This window comes from Danio rerio, chromosome 5 (assembly GCF_049306965.1).
Source record: "Danio rerio strain Tuebingen ecotype United States chromosome 5, GRCz12tu, whole genome shotgun sequence".
Classification (NCBI taxonomy): Eukaryota; Metazoa; Chordata; class Actinopteri; order Cypriniformes; family Danionidae; genus Danio; species Danio rerio.
This window is the reverse complement of record NC_133180.1, coordinates 12,482,501-12,502,915: the sequence shown is the minus strand read 5'-3', so window position 1 is coordinate 12,502,915 and position 20,415 is coordinate 12,482,501. Positions and strand designations below refer to the sequence as shown.

General features: G+C 33.4%; 1 protein-coding gene and 1 long non-coding RNA gene across 14 annotated transcripts in view; one reads left to right on the top strand and one right to left on the bottom strand.

The window, feature by feature from the left end:
- The window catches only part of nf2a (NF2, moesin-ezrin-radixin like (MERLIN) tumor suppressor a), a 90,651-nt gene that overhangs the window by 25,583 nt on the left and 44,653 nt on the right, over positions 1–20,415 (top strand). For 9 of the 13 annotated variants that reach the window (XR_012405990.1, XR_012405989.1, XM_073950546.1 and 6 more), the window contains 1 exon segment: positions 15,222–15,305. The exons of the other annotated variants lie outside the window; for them this stretch is intronic. Coding sequence is in view for 7 of the 9 variants with exons in the window: in XM_073950546.1 (XP_073806647.1) it covers positions 15,222–15,305 (84 nt within the window). In the remaining 2 variants the exon portion in view is untranslated. 13 annotated transcript variants of the gene reach the window in all.
- On the bottom strand, positions 3,179–9,459 carry LOC101886835 (uncharacterized). Its single transcript, XR_012406735.1, has 6 exons — positions 9,352–9,459; positions 8,519–8,591; positions 7,447–7,657; positions 7,211–7,318; positions 5,261–5,423; positions 3,179–5,020 (listed from the first exon to the last, which is right to left on the bottom strand). It is a non-coding gene; the product is annotated as an uncharacterized lncRNA (long non-coding RNA).

Genomic DNA, 20,415 nt, shown 5'->3' with positions numbered 1-20,415 from the left:
GCATTTATGCCGAGTTCAGACTGCATGATTTTCAAAGTAATCGCGTCACAAATGTTTTCACACAGCATGACTGTCTGGGCTAGCGTTTCGTCGCTGCTTTGTTTACACTGCAAGATTGATCTGTGACAAGGACCTTCACATTGCATGACTTTACTATAGGAAGAATCGCCGACAACTTCGTCCAAACTACGTCTCACAGCCAAAAACACGTAGTATATCTTTTGTTATTTACTACATAATGAGAAAGAAGCCTTTAATGGGGTAGAAAATGTCCATATTTGCTCACCTGGGTTTAAAGGGAATTAGCCATTTCTCCTTAACGTTGATAATAAACTAATTTCTTTCTGTATGAAATGTCAAACAGAAACGGTTGCTCCTGAATCCTGTCAAACCTGCACTAGTTTTTCCTGCATTTCGTGGGTCCAAATAAACCGAAAAAGATCTTAACTTCTCCCCCAGCCTCCCGCTAGCCTGCAGCAGGTATACACACACGCACACACAAGTGAAAGCTGCTCTCTCATTGGCTGTAGGCGATCGCCGATATTATTTTCAGTCAAAACTCAATTCACACGGTATGATTTGAATCGCCGACAGCTCCAGATATTTAGCATGCCAAATATCTCACAGGCATCGGCGACTCATCGGCGATTCTCTCAGATCGCGTCTTTGAAAGTTCATACTGTGTGATTGTCACTCACGTGCACGAGCAGCGATTTGCCTGTGATTACAGGCATTTTTCGGCGATTTCTCAAAACCTGTCGGCGAGCCAAAATCGGGGCTAAAATCACGCAGTCTGAACTAGGCATTAGGCATGTAGACGTGGTCAAGATGATCTGCTGCTGTTCAGACCGAGCATCAGAATGTGGAAGAAAGGTGATTTAAGTGACTTTGAAAGTGGCATGGTTGTTGGTGTCAGACAGGCTGAGTATTCTGAATATTTCAGAAACTGCTGATCTACTGGGATTTTCACGCACAACCATCTCTAGGCTTTACAAAGAATGGTCCGAAAAAAGAAAATATCCAGCGAGCGACAGTTCTGTGGTTACAGACACCTTTTTAATGCCAGAGGTCAGAGGAGAATGGCCAGACTGGTTCGAGCTGAAAGGCAACAGTAACTCAAATAGCCACTTGTTACAACGGAGGTCTGCAGAAGAGCATCTCTGAACACACAACACGTCCAACCTTGAGGCGGATGGGCTACAGCAGAAGAAGACTACATCGGATGCCACTCCTGTCAGCGAAGAACGGGAAACTAAGGCTACAATTCACAGGCTCACCAAAACTGGACAATAGAAGATTTGTAAAATGTTGCCTGATCTGATGAGTCTCAAGTTCTGCTTTAACATTCGGATGGTAGGGTCAAAATTTGGCATTAACAACACGAAAGCATGGATCCATCCTGCCTTTTATCAATGGTTCAGGCTGCTTCTTGTGGTGTTATGGTGTAGGGGATATTTTCTTGACCCACTTTGGGCTCAATTGTACCAGTTGAACATCGTGTCAATGCCATTGAGTTTGAGTTTTGTTGGTGACCATCCCTTTATGACCACAGTGTACCCATCTTCTGATGGCTACTTCCAGCAGGATAACGCGCCATGTCATAAAGCGTGAATCATCTCAGACTGGTTTCTTGAACATGACAATGAGTTCACTGTACTCAAATGGCCTCCACAGTCACCAATCTCAATCCAATAGAGCAACCTTGGGATATGGTAGAATGGGAGATTCACATTGTGGATGTGCAGCCAACAAAACTGCAGCAACTGCATGATGCTTTTTATGATAATATGGACCGAAATCTGAGGAATATTTCCAGCATCTTGTTGAATTTATGCCACAAAGCATTAAGGCAGTTCTGAAGGCAAAAGGGGGTTCAATCTGGTTCATGTATGGTGTAACTAATAAAGTGGCCAGTGAGTTTAAGTAACATAAAATAATGTCATTACAATTTTTGCTGTGTATTATTTTTGTCTAATAAAAAAATATATATATATTTTGTCGTTAGTGTCGAAAAAGTTGTGCTGCTTACTATTATTTTGGAAACCATAATGGAAACTCTTTCTTACACCATACTTGGTGTCAGTTTTGATCAGCTCTTATATAAATGTAAATGTAATATGTTTGTGGAATAAAAATGTTATTTAATGTCGATTTGAGGCCAAATTTATGAATGTTAGGCATGCTTAAAATAAAGACACATTTCAGTTTTGAGTGTACTGTTAAGTTATGCATGGCAAATTGTTTATTTTATTATTATTTTTTTAATGAGTTATGCCTTGTGCTAATTGTGGCACTGCTGTTACACTGTAAAAAAAATTCCGTTGTTTTTACAAAAAAAATTTGGCAGCTGTGGTTGCCAGAATAATTTTGTAAAAAATACAATAAAATTGTAAACCTGTTTACAATTTAAAACTGTTTATGTACAGAATAATTATGTAAAAAACTATTTAATAATATGTAAAATTTACAGAAATTGTGTGTAAGAAATAATAAAAATTTTTGTATTTTAACAAAAAAATCTTGTTGTTTTTACAAAAACAATTTGGCAGCTGTGGTTGCCAGAATAATTTTGTAAAAAATACAATAAAATTGTAAACCGGTTTACAATTTAAAACTGTTTATGTACAGAATAATTATGTAAAAACAAATTAATATTATGTAAAATTTACAGAAAGTTTGTGTAAGAAATAATTACATTTTTAGTATTTTAACAAAGAAATCTTGTTGTTTTTACAAAAATATTTTGGCAGCTGTGGTTGCCAGAATAATTTTGTAAAAATTACAATAAAAATGTAAACCTCTTTACAATTTAAAACTGTTGAACATATAGAATTACTAATCTGGCAGCTGTGGTTGCCACAATAATTATGTAACAAAAATACATTGTAAAATGTAAACAGCTTAACAGCATAAAATCATCACTTTAGTCAATTGTGTTTATTCATAATTATCAAAAAGTAAACAAGTAAATCTTTTCTGAAATGGCACAACTACACCTAAACCAATTATTTTAAGAAGACCAATGTTGTTTCGTATACTAAACATAGTTTGATTTCAGTAGCAACTGTAAATCATTTGCTTTACCCTTGACCAATAATACGATAACTTGTATGTTACACATTACTTAGGAATATAAATTCTAGATATGCTTAGACCAGAAACAGCACTCAAAGACTTAGTAACCAAACTATAATTTGTATTTATTAACCATAAACAAGTCAACACTGTCTGTCAGTTCACATTTGTATTGCTTACTTTCCTTACAAACTATACATTCACCACTTTGAGAGCATGTGACAGATTAATGATTGTCTTCTTTAAAAAAACAAATAAGGAAAATTATTGACAAAGACATGGGAGACATTGCCAGTAAAACTAAAATTTAAATGGCAATAAAATGAAAGACTATTCGGTAACACTTTGTAATACCTACACACTATGAATCATTTATCAACCATTAGCATATAGTGATTTAACTATTCACTATATGCTATTAACATTAATAGCTATTAACATTAACTGTTAAGCATTAACTCTACATTAACAGACGTTAGTAAGCAGTTTATATCTAAGGCTACAAATGCTGTATTCTTGACTTATGAGCACATTTATAATGTGCCTAATAGTTGTACTTTCATAATTTGTGAGTAATTGATTTTTCATGACGAAATTAAGTATTACATTATTTACGAACCATTTGTATTTAAGAGCAGTTGGAGATATTTAAGATAATTGAGAATGAGTTAGTAAATGACTAATAAACCATTGAAAACAATGTTTATATATCTTATTATTCAGGCATATAGAAATGGTTACCATGTATGTTGATAAATGCTTTACTAGCACAACTTCATCCAGTTTTGTGACCTAATCTAAAGTGAGGACTATTTATGCTTTATAAATCCTTTATAAATGACTAATAAAGGCTCAGTATAAAATGACCAATACATCTTTTCAATCTGATCTAAAAAGTTAAACTACTGTAAAGTTTAAACATTACTGAATAACAGGAGTGTCATAATGACATAAAATTGGATTAAACAACAATATAATTTAACAATATAATAGGATGCAACATTTTATTATTTAGCAATGTTTAAACTGTACAGTAATTTTATTTTACATAAGATTGCAAAGATTAATTTTTCATTTGACAGAGTTTCATTTGTGTTTCTTCAAATTAAAAAAATAATTCCTGTTAAGAATTTAAAAAGGGATTTATAAAGCATAAATAGTCCTCACTTTAGATTAGGTCACAAAACTAGATGAAGTTGAGTTAATAAAGCATTTATTAACATACAAATTAACTATTAATATATGCCCGAATAATAAGATATATAAATGTTGATTTCAATAGTTTAATATTTAACATACGCATTCTGAATGATCTTAAAAAAACCACCAACTACTCTTAAATAACTGGTTTGTAAATAATGCTATACTTAATTTAGTAATAATAAAAAAAAATCTTTAACCAAGTAAGAAAACACAATTATTAAGCACAATAAACATGCTTTTAAGTCAAGAATACAGCATTTTTAGCTGTAGCTATAAACTGTCTACTAATGTTTATTATAGTAGAGTTAATGCTCAACAGTAAATGAATACACTATATGCTAATGCTTAATAAATGGTTCATAGTTTGTAGTTATTATAAAGTGTTACCAACTTTTCTTTTAAATCGATTTAAGAACATTTAAGAGTTGTTTTATAAACAAATATTCCATACAAACAACCAATTCAGGAATAACCTAATTCAGAAAACACTAGAGCAATAAAAACGCTAATAGTTGTGTACCAACTTAACACATACATTAAGCATGGCAGATCAAACAAACCTGAGAAACTGGCATTCAGTGTATGTCAAATCTTACTGACTTCAGTCCATATTTAGACGTCACACCATTTATGATCTGAAAGTTCCTGAATCAAGGTAAGAACTCTTGGGTTCACATGAAGACGGGCTGTGTTTGTCTTCTCCACTTTAGTGCCTTTCTCTGGGTTGATAGAAAAGAAACACCTGGGCAAAAAAGAGAAAAAATTAAATTGTATTAATGATAAAAAAACAACTTATTTTTTGGGGGAAAAATACCTTTTTAATTGAAACTATAGTGAAATTTATCAACCTATACATATAAACCAGGGAAAATAAAAAGAAAACTTTGCATTAGCAATTTAAGTATTCATAAAAAGCCACTGCATCAATTACTTAAATTTTTTTCACTTCAATTTTGTATAAAGCCTGTACAAAAACACATACTTCTGCAAAAACTCCAAGATTTATGCCAGCTCTGATGGGTAATGGATGCAATAATAGCTCCCAAACATCATGCACAGGGCAGAAATAAAGGAGGGGATGTTGTCATGTACAACATTTCGATCCACACACAGCAGGAAACGCTTCGATGAAAAGCAGGATTGGCCTAAGAAAAAAGTTAAATAAAAGTTACATTTGGTATTTATTTATAATACCATAAAAGTATAAAATACAAACAAATTAAAAAACCTTTTACAAGATTTATTTGTTACTATTATTTAAAATGAATGTAAAATTATCAATACTTTTACTGAATGGTCTATTAAATGTTATCATGACAGTCTTTGATCTTGAAATACATAATAATTTTAGTAACAACAATTAATAAAAACCATATAAGTATTGTTGTACGTTCATGATTACTAATGGTAACGCATTTATTCTTATTGTAAGGTATGGAGCTAATAATATGATTTTCCAATCTGAATTTGAATTGTGTTAGTTTGAATTATTGACAATTGTAATTCTATAAATCTAAATTTTTATATGCTGTTAAAAAAAATTGAATTTGAATTTCTTAACTTGAATAATGAACATCTGAAATTTAAGACAACTAAATTTTTTAAGGCTGAAATTTTTTATAGACGTTTCAAGTTTTCAGAACAAAAAATATAGAACATCAAATTCAATATTGTAAAATTCAAAACCAGAAATTCAGATTGTGAAATTCAGATTCAGCAGAAAGTAGGTCAGGAGTCAACAGGGAAGAGTAGACGATCACTGAAAAGTTAAACTAGGAATCATTCACCACGAGGGTGGGATTTTGGGGGGGGGGGGGGGGGGGGGTTATGGGGAAGGATGCTTTTAGTTTCGGGTCACATAAAAAAACGTTGAAAACTCATCAAGTGGCTTTCCCTGTACATTATTCACAACAATAAACTTAACACCTCTTATGTTGTAACCATTTGAAACAAAGTTTAAAGCACTTAACAAATGAGGTTAACAAGAATCTCTGAGCAGTCATTCATAGTAAGTCACTTAATTAATTTATAAATGAGCTGAATCGAACGACTCTGAATGAACAATTCAATGACAAAGATAGGGATTTGGCGCCACCTATTGGACATTTTGGTTTCAACGTATTTTAGCTAAAAAATGTCATTTTTAAATATATGGAAAAATCTGATCATTCAAATAAATATAAATGCAAGGTTAAATATGACATTTTGGATGCAAATAGATATTTAAAACGGGCAGCATTTCAGTGTTGATGATAGGCTTTGGCCAAACATCATTCAAATCTTCCTTAAAATACTATACTATATGCTATGCTGTACTATAAATATTGTAATAAATATTTTATATAATTTGATGAAATTTAGCAATATAATATCCTATATAATTTGACGAAAAAGCAGGAGCATGCAAATATGTCATTTACCACAGCTGTTAAACGCAGGGAGTTTGAAAATGAAACTGATTAATCAATGAGATGTAACTGAATTAAATATATGAATTTAGTTCACTGAAGCATATTTATTACACAAACTACTGAAAATAGCGGACTTCGATAGTCAGTTTGCAGAAGAATTGTGTCCTCCTGAGCCTCAAATACACCAGTAAACTCACACAGCTCTGTGAATAGCCAAAATGCTTAATTTTAGCTTTAACTTTTCAGTGATCGTCTACTCTTCCCTGTTGATGACTCCTGACCTACTTTCTGCTGAATCTGAATTTCACAATCTGAATATCTGGTTTAGAATTTTAGAATATTGAGTTTGATGTTCTGAATTTTTTCGTACTGAAAACTTGAAACTGTACTTTTACAAACTGGATATGTCCAGTGAATGGAATTCAAAAAGACTGCTAGCAAAGTATACAGAGTCTCTAGATGTAATAGATGGGGGTGTGGTTGGGCCAGGGTACTATTCTTTAGTGAAGAATCTCATTTACCACAATTCGGACCATCTCTTTTCTCATTCGTGAACTTGGTCGTTTTCCTCTCTCCAAAAATTGCCTTAGTTCCTGAGGAAATGTATCCCATGGTATCAGGTGTCTGGCCTGCAAAAGATCATACACAAACAATAGTCAGTAACAAAGTTTTTTTTTATATTTTCTTTTCAAGACCTTTTTACACTTGTTACTTTGTGAACTTGTCTTGTAGCATTCTGCTCTGTAACACGACTTACATCTTAACTTCCAAGCAACAAGAACTTTGAGCTTGGATTGGCCTCAATGCTGTCAGCAAATCAGATTCCTCAATAAACTGAAAATCATCATATGTCTCCACTCCAATGGATTGCAATAACTCCTCTAAATTATCTTTTGTTGCCTCTGGAAGGTTAGGCAAGACCTCTGTGATGGCAGTACGAAGAAATGTTGTCTCCAAGTCAGTCAATACTGAAATTAAGCAAGTAGTGATTAAACATGTAGTTATTAAATTTATTAAGAGTTTATTTCTGTTCATCTAAATGCAAATAAAACAAAAATTCAGATCTTACTATTATTTTAAAGAGATAGTTTACCAAAAATTTTGAAATGTATAATTTATTTACCCTTGACACATTTAATACCAGTTTGAGTTTTTTGGGGGGGACAGAATGTTGGAAACTTGTAATCATCAACTTTTACATTAGGAAGAAATACTATAGAAGTCAACAGTTACAACATTCTTCAAATATCCTCTTGAGAAAAAAACAAAAACAAACAAACCCCAAACAGGTTTGAAAAAAAGAAAAAAAGTCAAGGTTAAGTAAATGATATCAACATTAAAATTTTTTGGGAAAACTATCTCTTTAAATGATTTTTACCATATTTTTTCCACCTCTGTGGACAAGATCTCTTTACTTCGACAGCACGCTGTGTTTCAGCAGAATGACTTGGTACCCATTAACAATGTATGATATTAGCGGATAAAAATCAACCAAGTCATTAATGCTAAGACACTGTAGCCAGTTACTCTGTTTAGTCATAGAGTACAGATGGTATTCAAAATGATATTCAGCTCTTTGTATTCTCATTACAAAAACACAGCTTCGCCATTTTGAATTAAAATGATGAGAAGTTCTCCAAAATCAAACATCATTTTTAGACACAAAAAAATGTCCCTTTTTGTATGATGTTCCTTTATACATTATTTCTGTCAGTAGTATTAAACTCTAAAAAGAAAAAATTCTCTGTATGTTTGATTGATTCACTGTAAAGACTTAGATAAAAAGGCAGGCATGAAAAGATTTCAAAGTATTGAAAACAGCAGTTTACCTTTATTCCTTTGATCTCTTGATAGTCTTCAGATTGTAAATCATGAACAACAGAATCAAGTTTCAGGGGTTCACTGTGGACCACAAACATTTGAGTTATCGCTCTGAAATTCATTTCTTGTGATTTCACAATACCTGCAAAAATATTGAGCATGACTGAAATTTTCAGTTAACCCACCAATGGCGTGTGAACCCAAATTATAGAATCATTTGAAGCAGCTCTATGCTTCCTGATCATGTGAGTTGTAAAAGACGATTGATTGTAAAAGTATTACAACCCGTTACTGGACAAGACACAGGTCGGCCATCTGCTAAATGCTCTTTTAAGTGGCTTATTAAATCTTTAGCCGTGTTAAACGTGCGGTCACACAACAAAATGGCACATTTAAATCAGCAAAAACTGCTTGAGTACTAACGGTTGATCCCTATAGACATGCCAGTTGGCAAACTGTGATCCCTATAGACATGTGCTTTTAATGCAGCGTAAGCGCAAAATGTTCGCATACAGCCAGCAATAACACATTTGAAAAAACAATGGGGTTCGTTTCTGTGAACTTTACAATGCAACACATAACGTCTCAGTGTCTCAAGTGTTTTGTTGCAAAAATGACACGTAACGTTAATCATCCTTAGACTAACAAAATCGTTTTTTTCAGCTTTACGTTAGTCGGACGATACGACAAGTGGCCGAGTTAACGTTACCTTTGCATTGTAACACTGATTATTATTCCGAAGACCGTGCAACACCCCAAATAATACCCTCTCCTTTTTTGCAGGTGTTTGTATGGTAAAGCGTTTAAAGTACAAAGTAAACCAACTTTTCACTAAACTTACCAGTGCCTCGGTAGTTAGAAATGCTGCAAGACGTCTTCCACAGCTTTGTTCGCGGGTCGGACAGATTGAGCGCGCGCTCTCACAAACAATATCTGTAAAATGGCTGCTCCCGCAAGAATCAGATAGCCGATTGGTGATTGGACAAGGCAGAACAGAGTTTGAAATTCAAACGCAGACGTTAATTTACGCAAAAGCATACATTTTAAATAGAAACACATCGCAAAAATAAAGGACCATTGGGGACAAATAACCCTTATCTTTCTATGTAAGCCTACATTAAATATGATAATTAGCAAAGCTAAAATAGCTTATAGACCATAAGGACAATTCTAAACAGACACATTGCCTTAAAACCCCTCATTTAAAACTTGTAAATATGTCATGTAGGATAACATTTGTGATAGTTCTACTTGCTTACACTTGCTTTTATCTGTAATAGCATGATTTTTGTTTGTTTAGTATCATTTTGTAATTTTTACAGCAGTTTTCAGTATTACATGTTTTTACTATTCAAATAACAGTGATCAGCAAATTTTACAAATAAACATTGTTATTGATACACATACTTACAGTACAATTAACAGTTTAATTTAGTTTAACATTTTACAACTGTATTTTTATTTTTTACAAAAGCATACTGTAAATTTAACGCTGTTTCATTGTTTTTCTATTTACAAAATTTAGATGTCACAATTTTACAGAATTTCACTGTTATTTTCACAAACATTTTTTACAGTGTAGGCTTAGTTTTTTGGCTTCTGTTTGCTTGTTATCATTAAAAGAGATCCTTTTTTTTTTTTCATTTTTCCAAGCTGCTAATGGTGAGCAGAGTCTCCCATGTGCTTGTGCTTTTAGCAACAGCTCATTTGGCAAAGGCTGGTGTATTTCACTCGTAATTTGGCACCAGTTCATTGTTGACAAGTAAATACTAACCCTTCAGTGCACACACGCATTTATGCATTAAGCTGTGTACATAAACAAGCTTTTGTTTTTTAACTCTTTCTTTTGTTGATAAAGGTTTAGTCTGTTTCCCCCATTCTTTATTCAATTTCTCTTTTGATGAAGCGTGAAGTCAGAAATTATTTCGATTATTTGACTCATTCCTTAGTCTCTTGCAGTTCTAACTGTAAACTGTTTTGAAATTCTTTTTGTTTCCTTTCTACATATTTCTGAATTTAGTTCAGTTTGACTTCCTAATGTACAGACTCAAACATGTTGTATAGATAATAGAGAGTTGGATGTGAAACATATACAGCATTGATAGTGCAATGTGCACATCTGCAATAGTCACATTGCTGGATCTGCAATGTCAAGTATGGCTGTTGACCAGAAGCTTCTATATTAATGGCAAATTTAACCATCGTGAATTTAAAGTTATTTTTTTAATAGATATCTTTTATTTATTTATTTTTTTCTGTTAAACATATCAAGTGAGTTTAAAGCATTCAGGCACAGTAAATAGCATTTGTTGCTTAACAAAGACTAATTAAATTACATTTGTATAGTAAAGACTGCCATGTGTCATTTTTACATAAGATTTATTTATTTATTTTTTTAAATATTTGTGTCCAACGGCCATCAAGTCTTACCAGTTTTAATCTATTAAGTCTCAATCCCTCTGGTAAAATATGTTTCATATCACTATGTATATCGCTGAAAAACAAATATTGCAATGTCATTTTTTTCTTGTAGGTGTTCACAGGGTGTGTAAAAATGTTTCAAATGTCCTAAATTAAAAAAAAAAAAACAACTAAATTTTAGCATTTAAAGTTCACTGAAAAGGAAGGTCTTAAATTTATTTTATGCTGATCTTAATCTTGTTAAAATGTCCATGAAAAGCTACCCAATCGGGCCAAACCCATCCAGTCACCATCAAGCCATCTCAATAAAACTTAAAAATAAAACTGTATTAATAACTTGTATTATAAAGAGCTAATTTAACATCTTAATTGGTTTAATTGTCTTCCTTACAATTAACATTTGTTTAAAAGTTCTCTGTCTTTTTATAAACTAATATATAGGTTTATGACGGTGATTTATCATCCTGATGACGGTTTTGAATAAAGAAAAAAATCTGTGTATATGTTTTGCTTTTTTGACATTATCTAAAATACTTGTTGAAGAAATAACTAATTATACTAGATTATATGTATACAACTATATTATATTTTTTCTTTTGATGGGGTAGGTAAAAATCTTTAAAATTACTTAGCTTTTGTCTTGTTTATGGCTGAAATTTCATTCATAACTGTCTTAAATAGGTCTTAATCTTGCATCTGACTTGGTAAATCTTGCAGAAACCCTGTTTCAGTTGTTTGTACTTTATTAACAAGTTATCAATCAGATAATTTCTTATGTGCGATATTTTTATTTATTTATTTATTTTTATTTATTATTATTATTTTTTAATGTGATTATTATTGAATAAAGCTGTCAGGCAATTTTCGTTCTTAAAAAGTCTTAAATTCACTGAATTATTGTCTTGGTTTTAAATTATTTTTAAACTGATCTTAATTTTGTTTAAATGCCTTAAAGTTGCCCAATCGGGTCAACACCAATCCAATCACCAGCAACCAATCTAAAAACTTAAAAAAAAAAGAAAACCTCTATTCATACTTAATATTATAATAGCTAATTTAATAGCTTAATTGGTTTAATTTTCTTCTTACAATAACGTTTGTTTAAAAATTCTCTGACTGTTTTATATTAAGGTGATGACGGTGACCTCTTGTGAATACATTTAATAAAATTTAGTTTTAAAGGAAAAATGTTTATGTAGACAACTAGGGTTTGCTTTTTTGACACATTTAACCTAAATATGTGTCTAAGAAATGGCTAATTATATTTTATATGTTATATTATATCTATGTAACTATATTATATTTTTTCTTTTGATGGAGCAGGCTCAAATCTTTAAAATGCTTAGCTTTTGTACTGTAAGTTTGAAATTTCGTTCATAGTTGTCCTAAAAAGGTCTTAAGTTAGAATTTTGCAGAAACCCTGTTTAAATTATTTGTATTTTATTAACAGGTTATCATCCATTCAGCTTATTTCTTTTGTGTTATATGTGATTTTATTTAATAAAGCTGACATGCAGAGAAGCTCTAATATTTTCCTGCCTGACAAGCAGTACTTGATCCTTTAGGAAATGCAAGGCTAGTTTTATTTATTCATAAATTCTTGCCTAGATGATGGGCACACAAATGGCGTTATTACACAGAGATATTCAGTGATACGAAGCAGGTTTAGGAGCCTGATCTCGGACTTTGAGCATTTATCCCTGGTCACCTTTTTTCTCCCTACAGCTTCACTTAGCATTCAGCTCCACAGGCCTGCGCTGGTGAATGTGTAACCTGTGAGCCTTCTGCTGCTTCTAGACTTCTTAAAAACTGACATTGAAATATCCTGCCTTTGCTTTGTATTTGCAGCCATAAATGACGTCTGGGCTTTTGCAGTCCATAGAGCTGGAAAGAGACACAACCTCTTGCCGGTTTACTAATGGATAGTCGTGACTAGGATACATAAAGAACAGTGTTTGTTCCATCTATTCAGAAAGCACCTGCAAAATATCTAGTTTGCTATAAAAGTAGAGCATTAAAGGTCTATAGACCTTGGCTATAGTTGCAGGTCTGTTTCTGACATTGCACTTTAGTCATTCATTCATTTTCCTTTGGCTTAGTCCCTTTATTCATCAGGGGTTTCCACCGTGGAACGAACCGCCAACTTATCCAGCAGTGGTGGCCAGAAGAGGTCGCACCAAATCTTGGGGTGGCACACAAAAAATAATAAATTCAGTGTAAAGTTATATTTTTGTTTCTGGTAAATGAAATGTGGTTTTAATTTATTTAATTAAATACTCTTGAAATATTGCAATTTATTCCTAAAAAATCAATAAATTCAAATTAAGTAAAATCAAAACAATATTTAGTTCAAAAACACTTTCATATATATATATATATATATATATATATATATATATATATATATATATATATATATATATATATATATATATATATATATATATATTTATATATATATATATATATTTATATATATATATATATATATATATATATATATATATATATTTATATATATATATATATATATATATATATATATATATATATATTTATATATATATATATATATATATATATATATATATATATATATATATATATATATATTTATATATATATTTATACATACATACATACATACATATATATATATGTATATATTTGGTTGTATTAATTTAAGCTTTACTGAGCATAAGAAAGTTATTTTCTATCAAAAAGTACTAACTGGTTTATATACTGCACATTCTCTTTTCTGCTTTTTATGCACTAACATAATAAAACTCTTGCGTTGTTCTATGATAACCACTTTATTTTAATTTACCAACATTACTCAGGCAAATTGTTTTAATAGTCAAAAACAAAAATATTTAAACAAAATATCTCATCTCTTTATAATAAAACAAATATAAGTGTTATAGAGACTCTTAAACTTGATGAATAAAATGCTACAAAGTGAGTGCAATGGTAAAGTAAATGCTGAACAATCTAAGCAAACTTTAAGGTGTGAATATTTATGATAACGCATGAAAGACCAAGGCTATAACGTTAAGCCTCATTACACTGTCAGAGACTTGCTCAGATGCCTATTTTACATATATTTTTACTATATTTTACTTTTGAACTATATATTTTTTGTGCCGGTTTGCAAGATCCTTGACACCACGACTGACATTGTAATTTATAGACGAATTACCAACCTATGTCACACAAGATGTCACACAGGTTCCGGGTTGCAAAAAGAGTCCACTGGCAATAGCAAACATGTTGTGTTGTGCAGTGGGATGCCAAATTAAAAAATAGAAAACTTAATTTTTACAGTACACCACACTGCTTTTAATGCCAACCGCAGACATCTTTGGCTAAAAGGTAGCTGAAAGAAGTGAGGACCTAATTTAAAATGCTGGACTCTGCAGTTCTCATTTCATATCAGGTAAGTTGACGCTATGCTGAATCATACACATTGCTCATTTAGGATTACAGCAACGATTTCAGCAAAAACAGTTAAATATGGTGAATTAAACTGCGGATACTGAATGCTAAGAATGAAATGCAAAAATCTAAGTTCATATACCCTGCCACACAGGTGCAGTTTGCTGTCAGAATGCAGTTGTTTTGCTTGTTGATGATTACCCAGGCCTTGTATAGCTCCGTCTTCTTTCTTTGTCTATGGCTAGGCAGAATCTCGGTTTTTAGCACTACAAAGCTTTGAATCTGGTTTCATTGAATCATTATTTCTTGCTCATGACCACACAGAACAAAATTGTAGGCATCCAAAGACTTAAATGCCTATAATTTCTCTCTTGTAAAATCACTTGGTGTTTCATAGAGATAGTTGTATATTTGGGGCTGGATGCTTGGCCATTTCGTCTTGTCCAATATCCATTGGGAGGGTGCTATTGCAAATGGACCTGTCAGACGATTGCCAGTCACTTTAACGTTAATTTTGCCGAAAAACTGTGGTTATCACTGGGTGACAAGCTGTTATAATACACGGAAAGCATTATGTAAATAATACATATAATATGTAATCAATATAAATTATTTCTAAGACAACCACAAACTCTGTACTGCATTGGATGTCATTCCCTTGCTGTAAATGCTAGCACTTCCAGTTTTTTTTTTTCTGCAACCTCACTGCGTTCACATCCTGAATGTTTACCAACATGGTAATTTGTCTATTGTGACAGCATGATGTTCTTGTTAACAAACTGCCTCAAAAATGTAGTGCTAAATAAAACTAGCATTCTATTAATCTTGCTCCCCTCTCTTTCTGCAATGGCACAGGTGAAGAAGAGCATTTTAGAAGAGGAGATCTACTGTCCTCCCGAGGCTTCGGTGCTGTTAGCCTCTTACGCCGTCCATGCTAAGGTCAGTACACCTGTGCTTTTAAAAACCCTGCTTGCTTTGATCCACGCGCAGAGAGGTGTCAGAGCTAAACCTTAACCTCTAGCGAACGCACCTTCAAGGTCGGCATCCATCCCATTACACCTTTCCTATCGAAAGAAGCGAATTTTATTAAGCATGTGTCAGTTTGATCGACAGCTCGGGGGCAACAAGAATGTGTGATTTATCCGAAAGCCTTGTCTACCTGCGCACATCTCACCTTGTGCCAATTTAGAAAGCGCACACTGCTTCTCTGCCTCATGTCAGACTCAGAGGAACGCTAGATGGCTCTGAAAACTGGACGGGAATCTGCTAAAGCTTTTGTTTTCTTTGTTAAAGCAATTTGTAAGCTTCACATGGCAAGATGTGGTTGTTTTGAGCTTTACACTGGTGTGCCTTACTCAGCAATGGGTCCCTCATCTTACTTGACCAGAGATCAGATGCTACTGCAAAGTGGCCGCAGAAGTATAAATCAGCCTTAACATAACGGAATCCACAAAAGAAAGTAATTTAACAAATTGATCTGGAAATTGATAATGGGTTCTGAATGTTGATTGCTTTTCAGTTATTTGCCCTAGCCCAGGGGTCAGCAACCAGAGGCTCTAGAGCCGCACGCGGCTCTTTAGTGCTGCCCTTGTGGCTCCCTGGAGCTTTTTCAAAAATGTTCAAAAAGATGGGTTAATAAAAATTTTTTATACTAAATGTTTTAATATAATTTCTATTGGAGGACAAACATTTTTAACGTTTTCAAATGCTGTAAAAGTGTGTAGAATTAATATTTAATTTCAACATTTCTGTCAGCGAAGATTTGCGTCATAGCCTGCGACACAGGTTTCCATCAGCAGGGCGGGATGCCAGGCAGGTGGCTGTTGTAAACAAACCGGGAGATAATAAAGCATGGAAAACCGTTCAAAGATGGTGACTACATGAAGGAGTCATTCATCAACATACTAAAACAGCTATTTGCAGACTTCAAAACCAAGATAATACAAAAAATTAAAGATATACTGTACCTCTCTCTGCTAAGACAGTGAAGGAAAGGGCTATTAAAATGGCAGGTAACATCACCGATCAGCAAACCAAGGACATTAATTCAGTGCCAGCATACTCAATTGCCTGTGATGTGACCGATATTCAATGCGCTTTTATGCAGGTATGTGAACTCTGATGGGCCGCAAGAAGAAATGATCAAATTAATACACTCAGAGGCTGTGCTGAAGTGTTTAAATGACAACTAAATAAACACCGACCACCTGATTTCAGTGGCTATTTAATCATGAAGGCTCATTATGTATTTATAGCCAACTTAGTCGTTTTTATTGTAGGCTAATATAGCTACTATAGATACATACAGCATGTGTTTCCTTCATTATAAGGCTTATATAAGGCTTTACATTTTTTTGCGGCTCCAGACCTATTTGTTTTTTGTTTTTTTTGGTCCAATATGGCTCTTTCAACATTTTGGGTTGCCGAACCCTGCCCTAGCCTGTTGCTTGAGAATTTGTATCTGTCGACATTTGCACACATAGTGTGAGAAATTAACAAATTACGCAAGCGCAGGTTGCGAGATTGACAAAACAAATAGGAGTGTGCCTGACTATCGAGCCTAAAGGCTGATTTAAGTCGTGTTCTAACTAAAAGCAATGTCACACGTTAGAAGGAATAGATTCTATGAAAAAGTTTTTGTTCTATCCAACACCTGAAATTTATATTTTAGAAACGGCTTCTATTTTTTACAGCTACACAACAGGATTTGTTTAGCAGAGGTTTAATATGTAGTAATTAGATTATAAACCTTACCATTTTGTTGGAGTGCAGTAAGGGCACTATTCTTTGCTTCAGAATAGCTGTGTTTAAATTTTGTCTGGTGCAAACAGCCAAATTGCTTATCACTTCAAATCTCGTAACGTAGCCTGTTGTTGAGACACGGGGTTACAATGTAACCTGCTCACCCAATGTTTATGTTTGTAACTGAAAGTAAGGTTGACTAAATGTGTCCTGGGTAAAGTAATTTTTTAAAAGTATAGCTCATACATTACAATATCGAGTTGCTTTTTTTAAAAAGAAACATTAAAAAAATATGTGCTTGGTAAGGTCATTTTTTTTAAGTAGCTAATATATTACAATATAAGTCACTTTTTTCTAAAGTAATTTTAACTAAATCTGTGCTGGGTGAAGTCATTTTTTTAAAGTAGCTATATTACAATATGAGTCACTTTTATAAAGTTACATTAATTAAATCTGTGTTGGGTAAAGTCATTTTTTTTATAGTAGCTCTATTACAATGTGAGTCTTTTATAACGTAACATTAACTAAATCTGTGCTAGGTAAAGTCATTTTTTTAAGTAGCTATTATTGCGTCACATTTAAAAAAAAAAAGAAGTAATGTTAAATAAATGCATGCTGGATAAAGTCTTTTTTTTTTTTTAAAGTACAGTAGTTTATGTATTACAATAGGGTATATGCCGAGCTAGTGCTGTTCCCATGCTGATACACTTCCGGTGACCTGTTATTGTGAACTTTTTCTCATTTTATACGGTTCCTTATACAGCATCGATGTTGTAATGTCATTAAAATGCATTCAGTTAAATAAACTTTAGCATTTATTTAGTTGCTCAAGCATAAAACGAGACAAAAAGCCGTTTACTTGCACGCGTCCGTCAGAATCTGCAGGCTAACGCAGAAGCTCCATTGAATATACCGGGGTAAAATAAATGCTCATATAATAAAGACATGGCGGGGGAAATGTTATTTAATGCAGTGCTTCTTGTACAATATGAGACCCACTTTAAATCGGATATCACTCAGCTAGTGGAGATTGCTGATTTTTAAAGAAAACAGACCTTAAACGCACCGGATTTTGCATTGCCATTCAATTCGCCGGAAGCGCTTAACCCAGGTTAATGGCAAATTAAAAGTCCTATTAGCATGCTTCATCATATACCCCATACTGAGTTGCTTCTTTTTTTAAAGCAACGTTAAGTAAATGTGTGCTGGGTAAAGTCATTTTTTTAAAGTACAGTAGTTTGTGTATTACAACATTGAGTCGCTTTTTTAAAGCAACGTTAAGTAAATGTGTGCCGGGTAAAGTTTTTTTTTTTTAAGTAGTTAATATGTTAAAATATGAGTTGCTTTTTTAAAAGTAACATTAACTAAATGTGTGCTGGGAAAAGTAATTTTTTTTTTAAAGTAATGTTCGGAGGTCACATTTTTTGTCGCGGATGCATGGTTTGAGAGCTTTCATGACTGAATGAATGAAATGTCCTGTTTTCCAGAAAGGCAACTCAGGGTTTTGAAATATAATTGGCTAAACTGAGATTAGGTGGGTTAAAGGGACTAAAAAAAAACAACAAAAAAAACAGACGTTCTTGGCATATTTCTTAAATATCTGCAAACATATTATGGTATTTTTATGCTTAAGAAGTGTCAAAAACTTACATACAGCTCCTTTAAATAGTCATGATGCTGTTAGGTGGAGCCACTTTTTTCGTCCAGTTTTTGTATTGCAGTGAGTGTTTGTAACATTATGATAAAATAATCTTCAAGCATTACTTGCTGCATTAGAATTCACCTGATATTTAGTAACAAAAAATGCATTCATTAGATCTGAGTTAAGCTTTCACATTCATATTTATTTTTCAAATATAAGTAGCTGCCTGACAATTTCTCTCTCTCCCTTTTAAACCACCAGGTGCGTATTTGGAGTTATTCATAAAGACAGGAAGTTAAAGGAAGGCATGAGCGCAGAGAACAAGGAGGTGTGAATAGGAATCAAAAAAGAGCCACAGTTAGGCAGGGATATGAGGAAGAAATATGAAAATTGTGAGAGAAAATCGAACTGAAGAAGACGGCAGCAGTTTCTCCCTTACAGAGAAAGCAGGAGTAAAGCTTTAGACAGCATTCACTTTGAAATGGGGATCCTTTCACATGCCAGTCTCTTTACAGCAGAGAAGCATGAATTTGTCCGCAGTGCTCAATATGACAGGCCAGCGTGACACTGAGGGACCATTATTGTCTTGGTTTTTTTTTTTTTCTGATTCTGCATATCTGCTTGTTCTTCAGTTCATGCACAGCAGACCACAATCTGTATCGTTTTATCTTTGCTGTCTGTTTCGGAAGGTAATGACATTCATAGGCCTTATCTGTATTGCTGTTTTTATGTAGAGCATCTGCGGTGTGCGATTGTTGAGAATCTGAAGAAACTGTTTTGTCGTTGTTTATGAAGAGATACATAGACAGTAAATACATGAATAACAAGCTTATGGTTTCAAAAGTGTAACTGTTTGTTCAGTTTACCTCAGAAATGACAATTAAAAAACATTCAGAATACCAGAAAGTATGTACTATTTTTTTTTTTTTTTTTTTTTTAGAATCGGTACTATAGGTTCAGGCCGAGGCAGTGGAGTTTGCATATTCTCCCTGCCTTCGCGTGGGTTTCCTCAGGGTGCATTGGGCTGGCTAAATTGTCCGTAGTGTATGAGTGTGTGTGTGAATGCGTGTGTGGATGTTTCCCAGAGATGGGTTGCGACTAGAAGGGCATCTGCAACGTAAAAACTAGCTGGATAAGTTGGCGGTTCATTCCGCTGTGGTGACCCCGGAGTCAAGGGACTAAGCCGACAAGAAAATGAATGAATGAATTAACTATAGGTTTAGAATCGGTTTCATTCATTCTTATTCTAATTCCTCTCATTACTATTTTACTGCTGGGCAAAGATTAATTAGATCCAAAATTAAAGGTTTTTTTTTTTTTTTTTTCTGACAAAATGTGTGTATTTTACAATTCACTGGCCACTTTATTAGGTACGCCTGTCCAACTGCTCATTAACGCAAATTTCTAATCAGCCTTTCGCAAAACGCAGCTCAGTGCATTTAGGCCTGTAGACATGGTCAAGACGATCTGCTGCAGTTTAAATCGAGCTTCAGAATATAGAAGAAAGGTGATTTAAGTGACTTTGAACGTGGCATGGTTGTTGGTGCCAGACGAGCTGGTCTGAGGATTTCAGAAACTGCTGATCTACAAGGATTTTCACACACAACCATTTCTAGGGATTACAGAGAATGGTCCAAAAAAGAGAAAATGTCCAGTGAGCGGCAG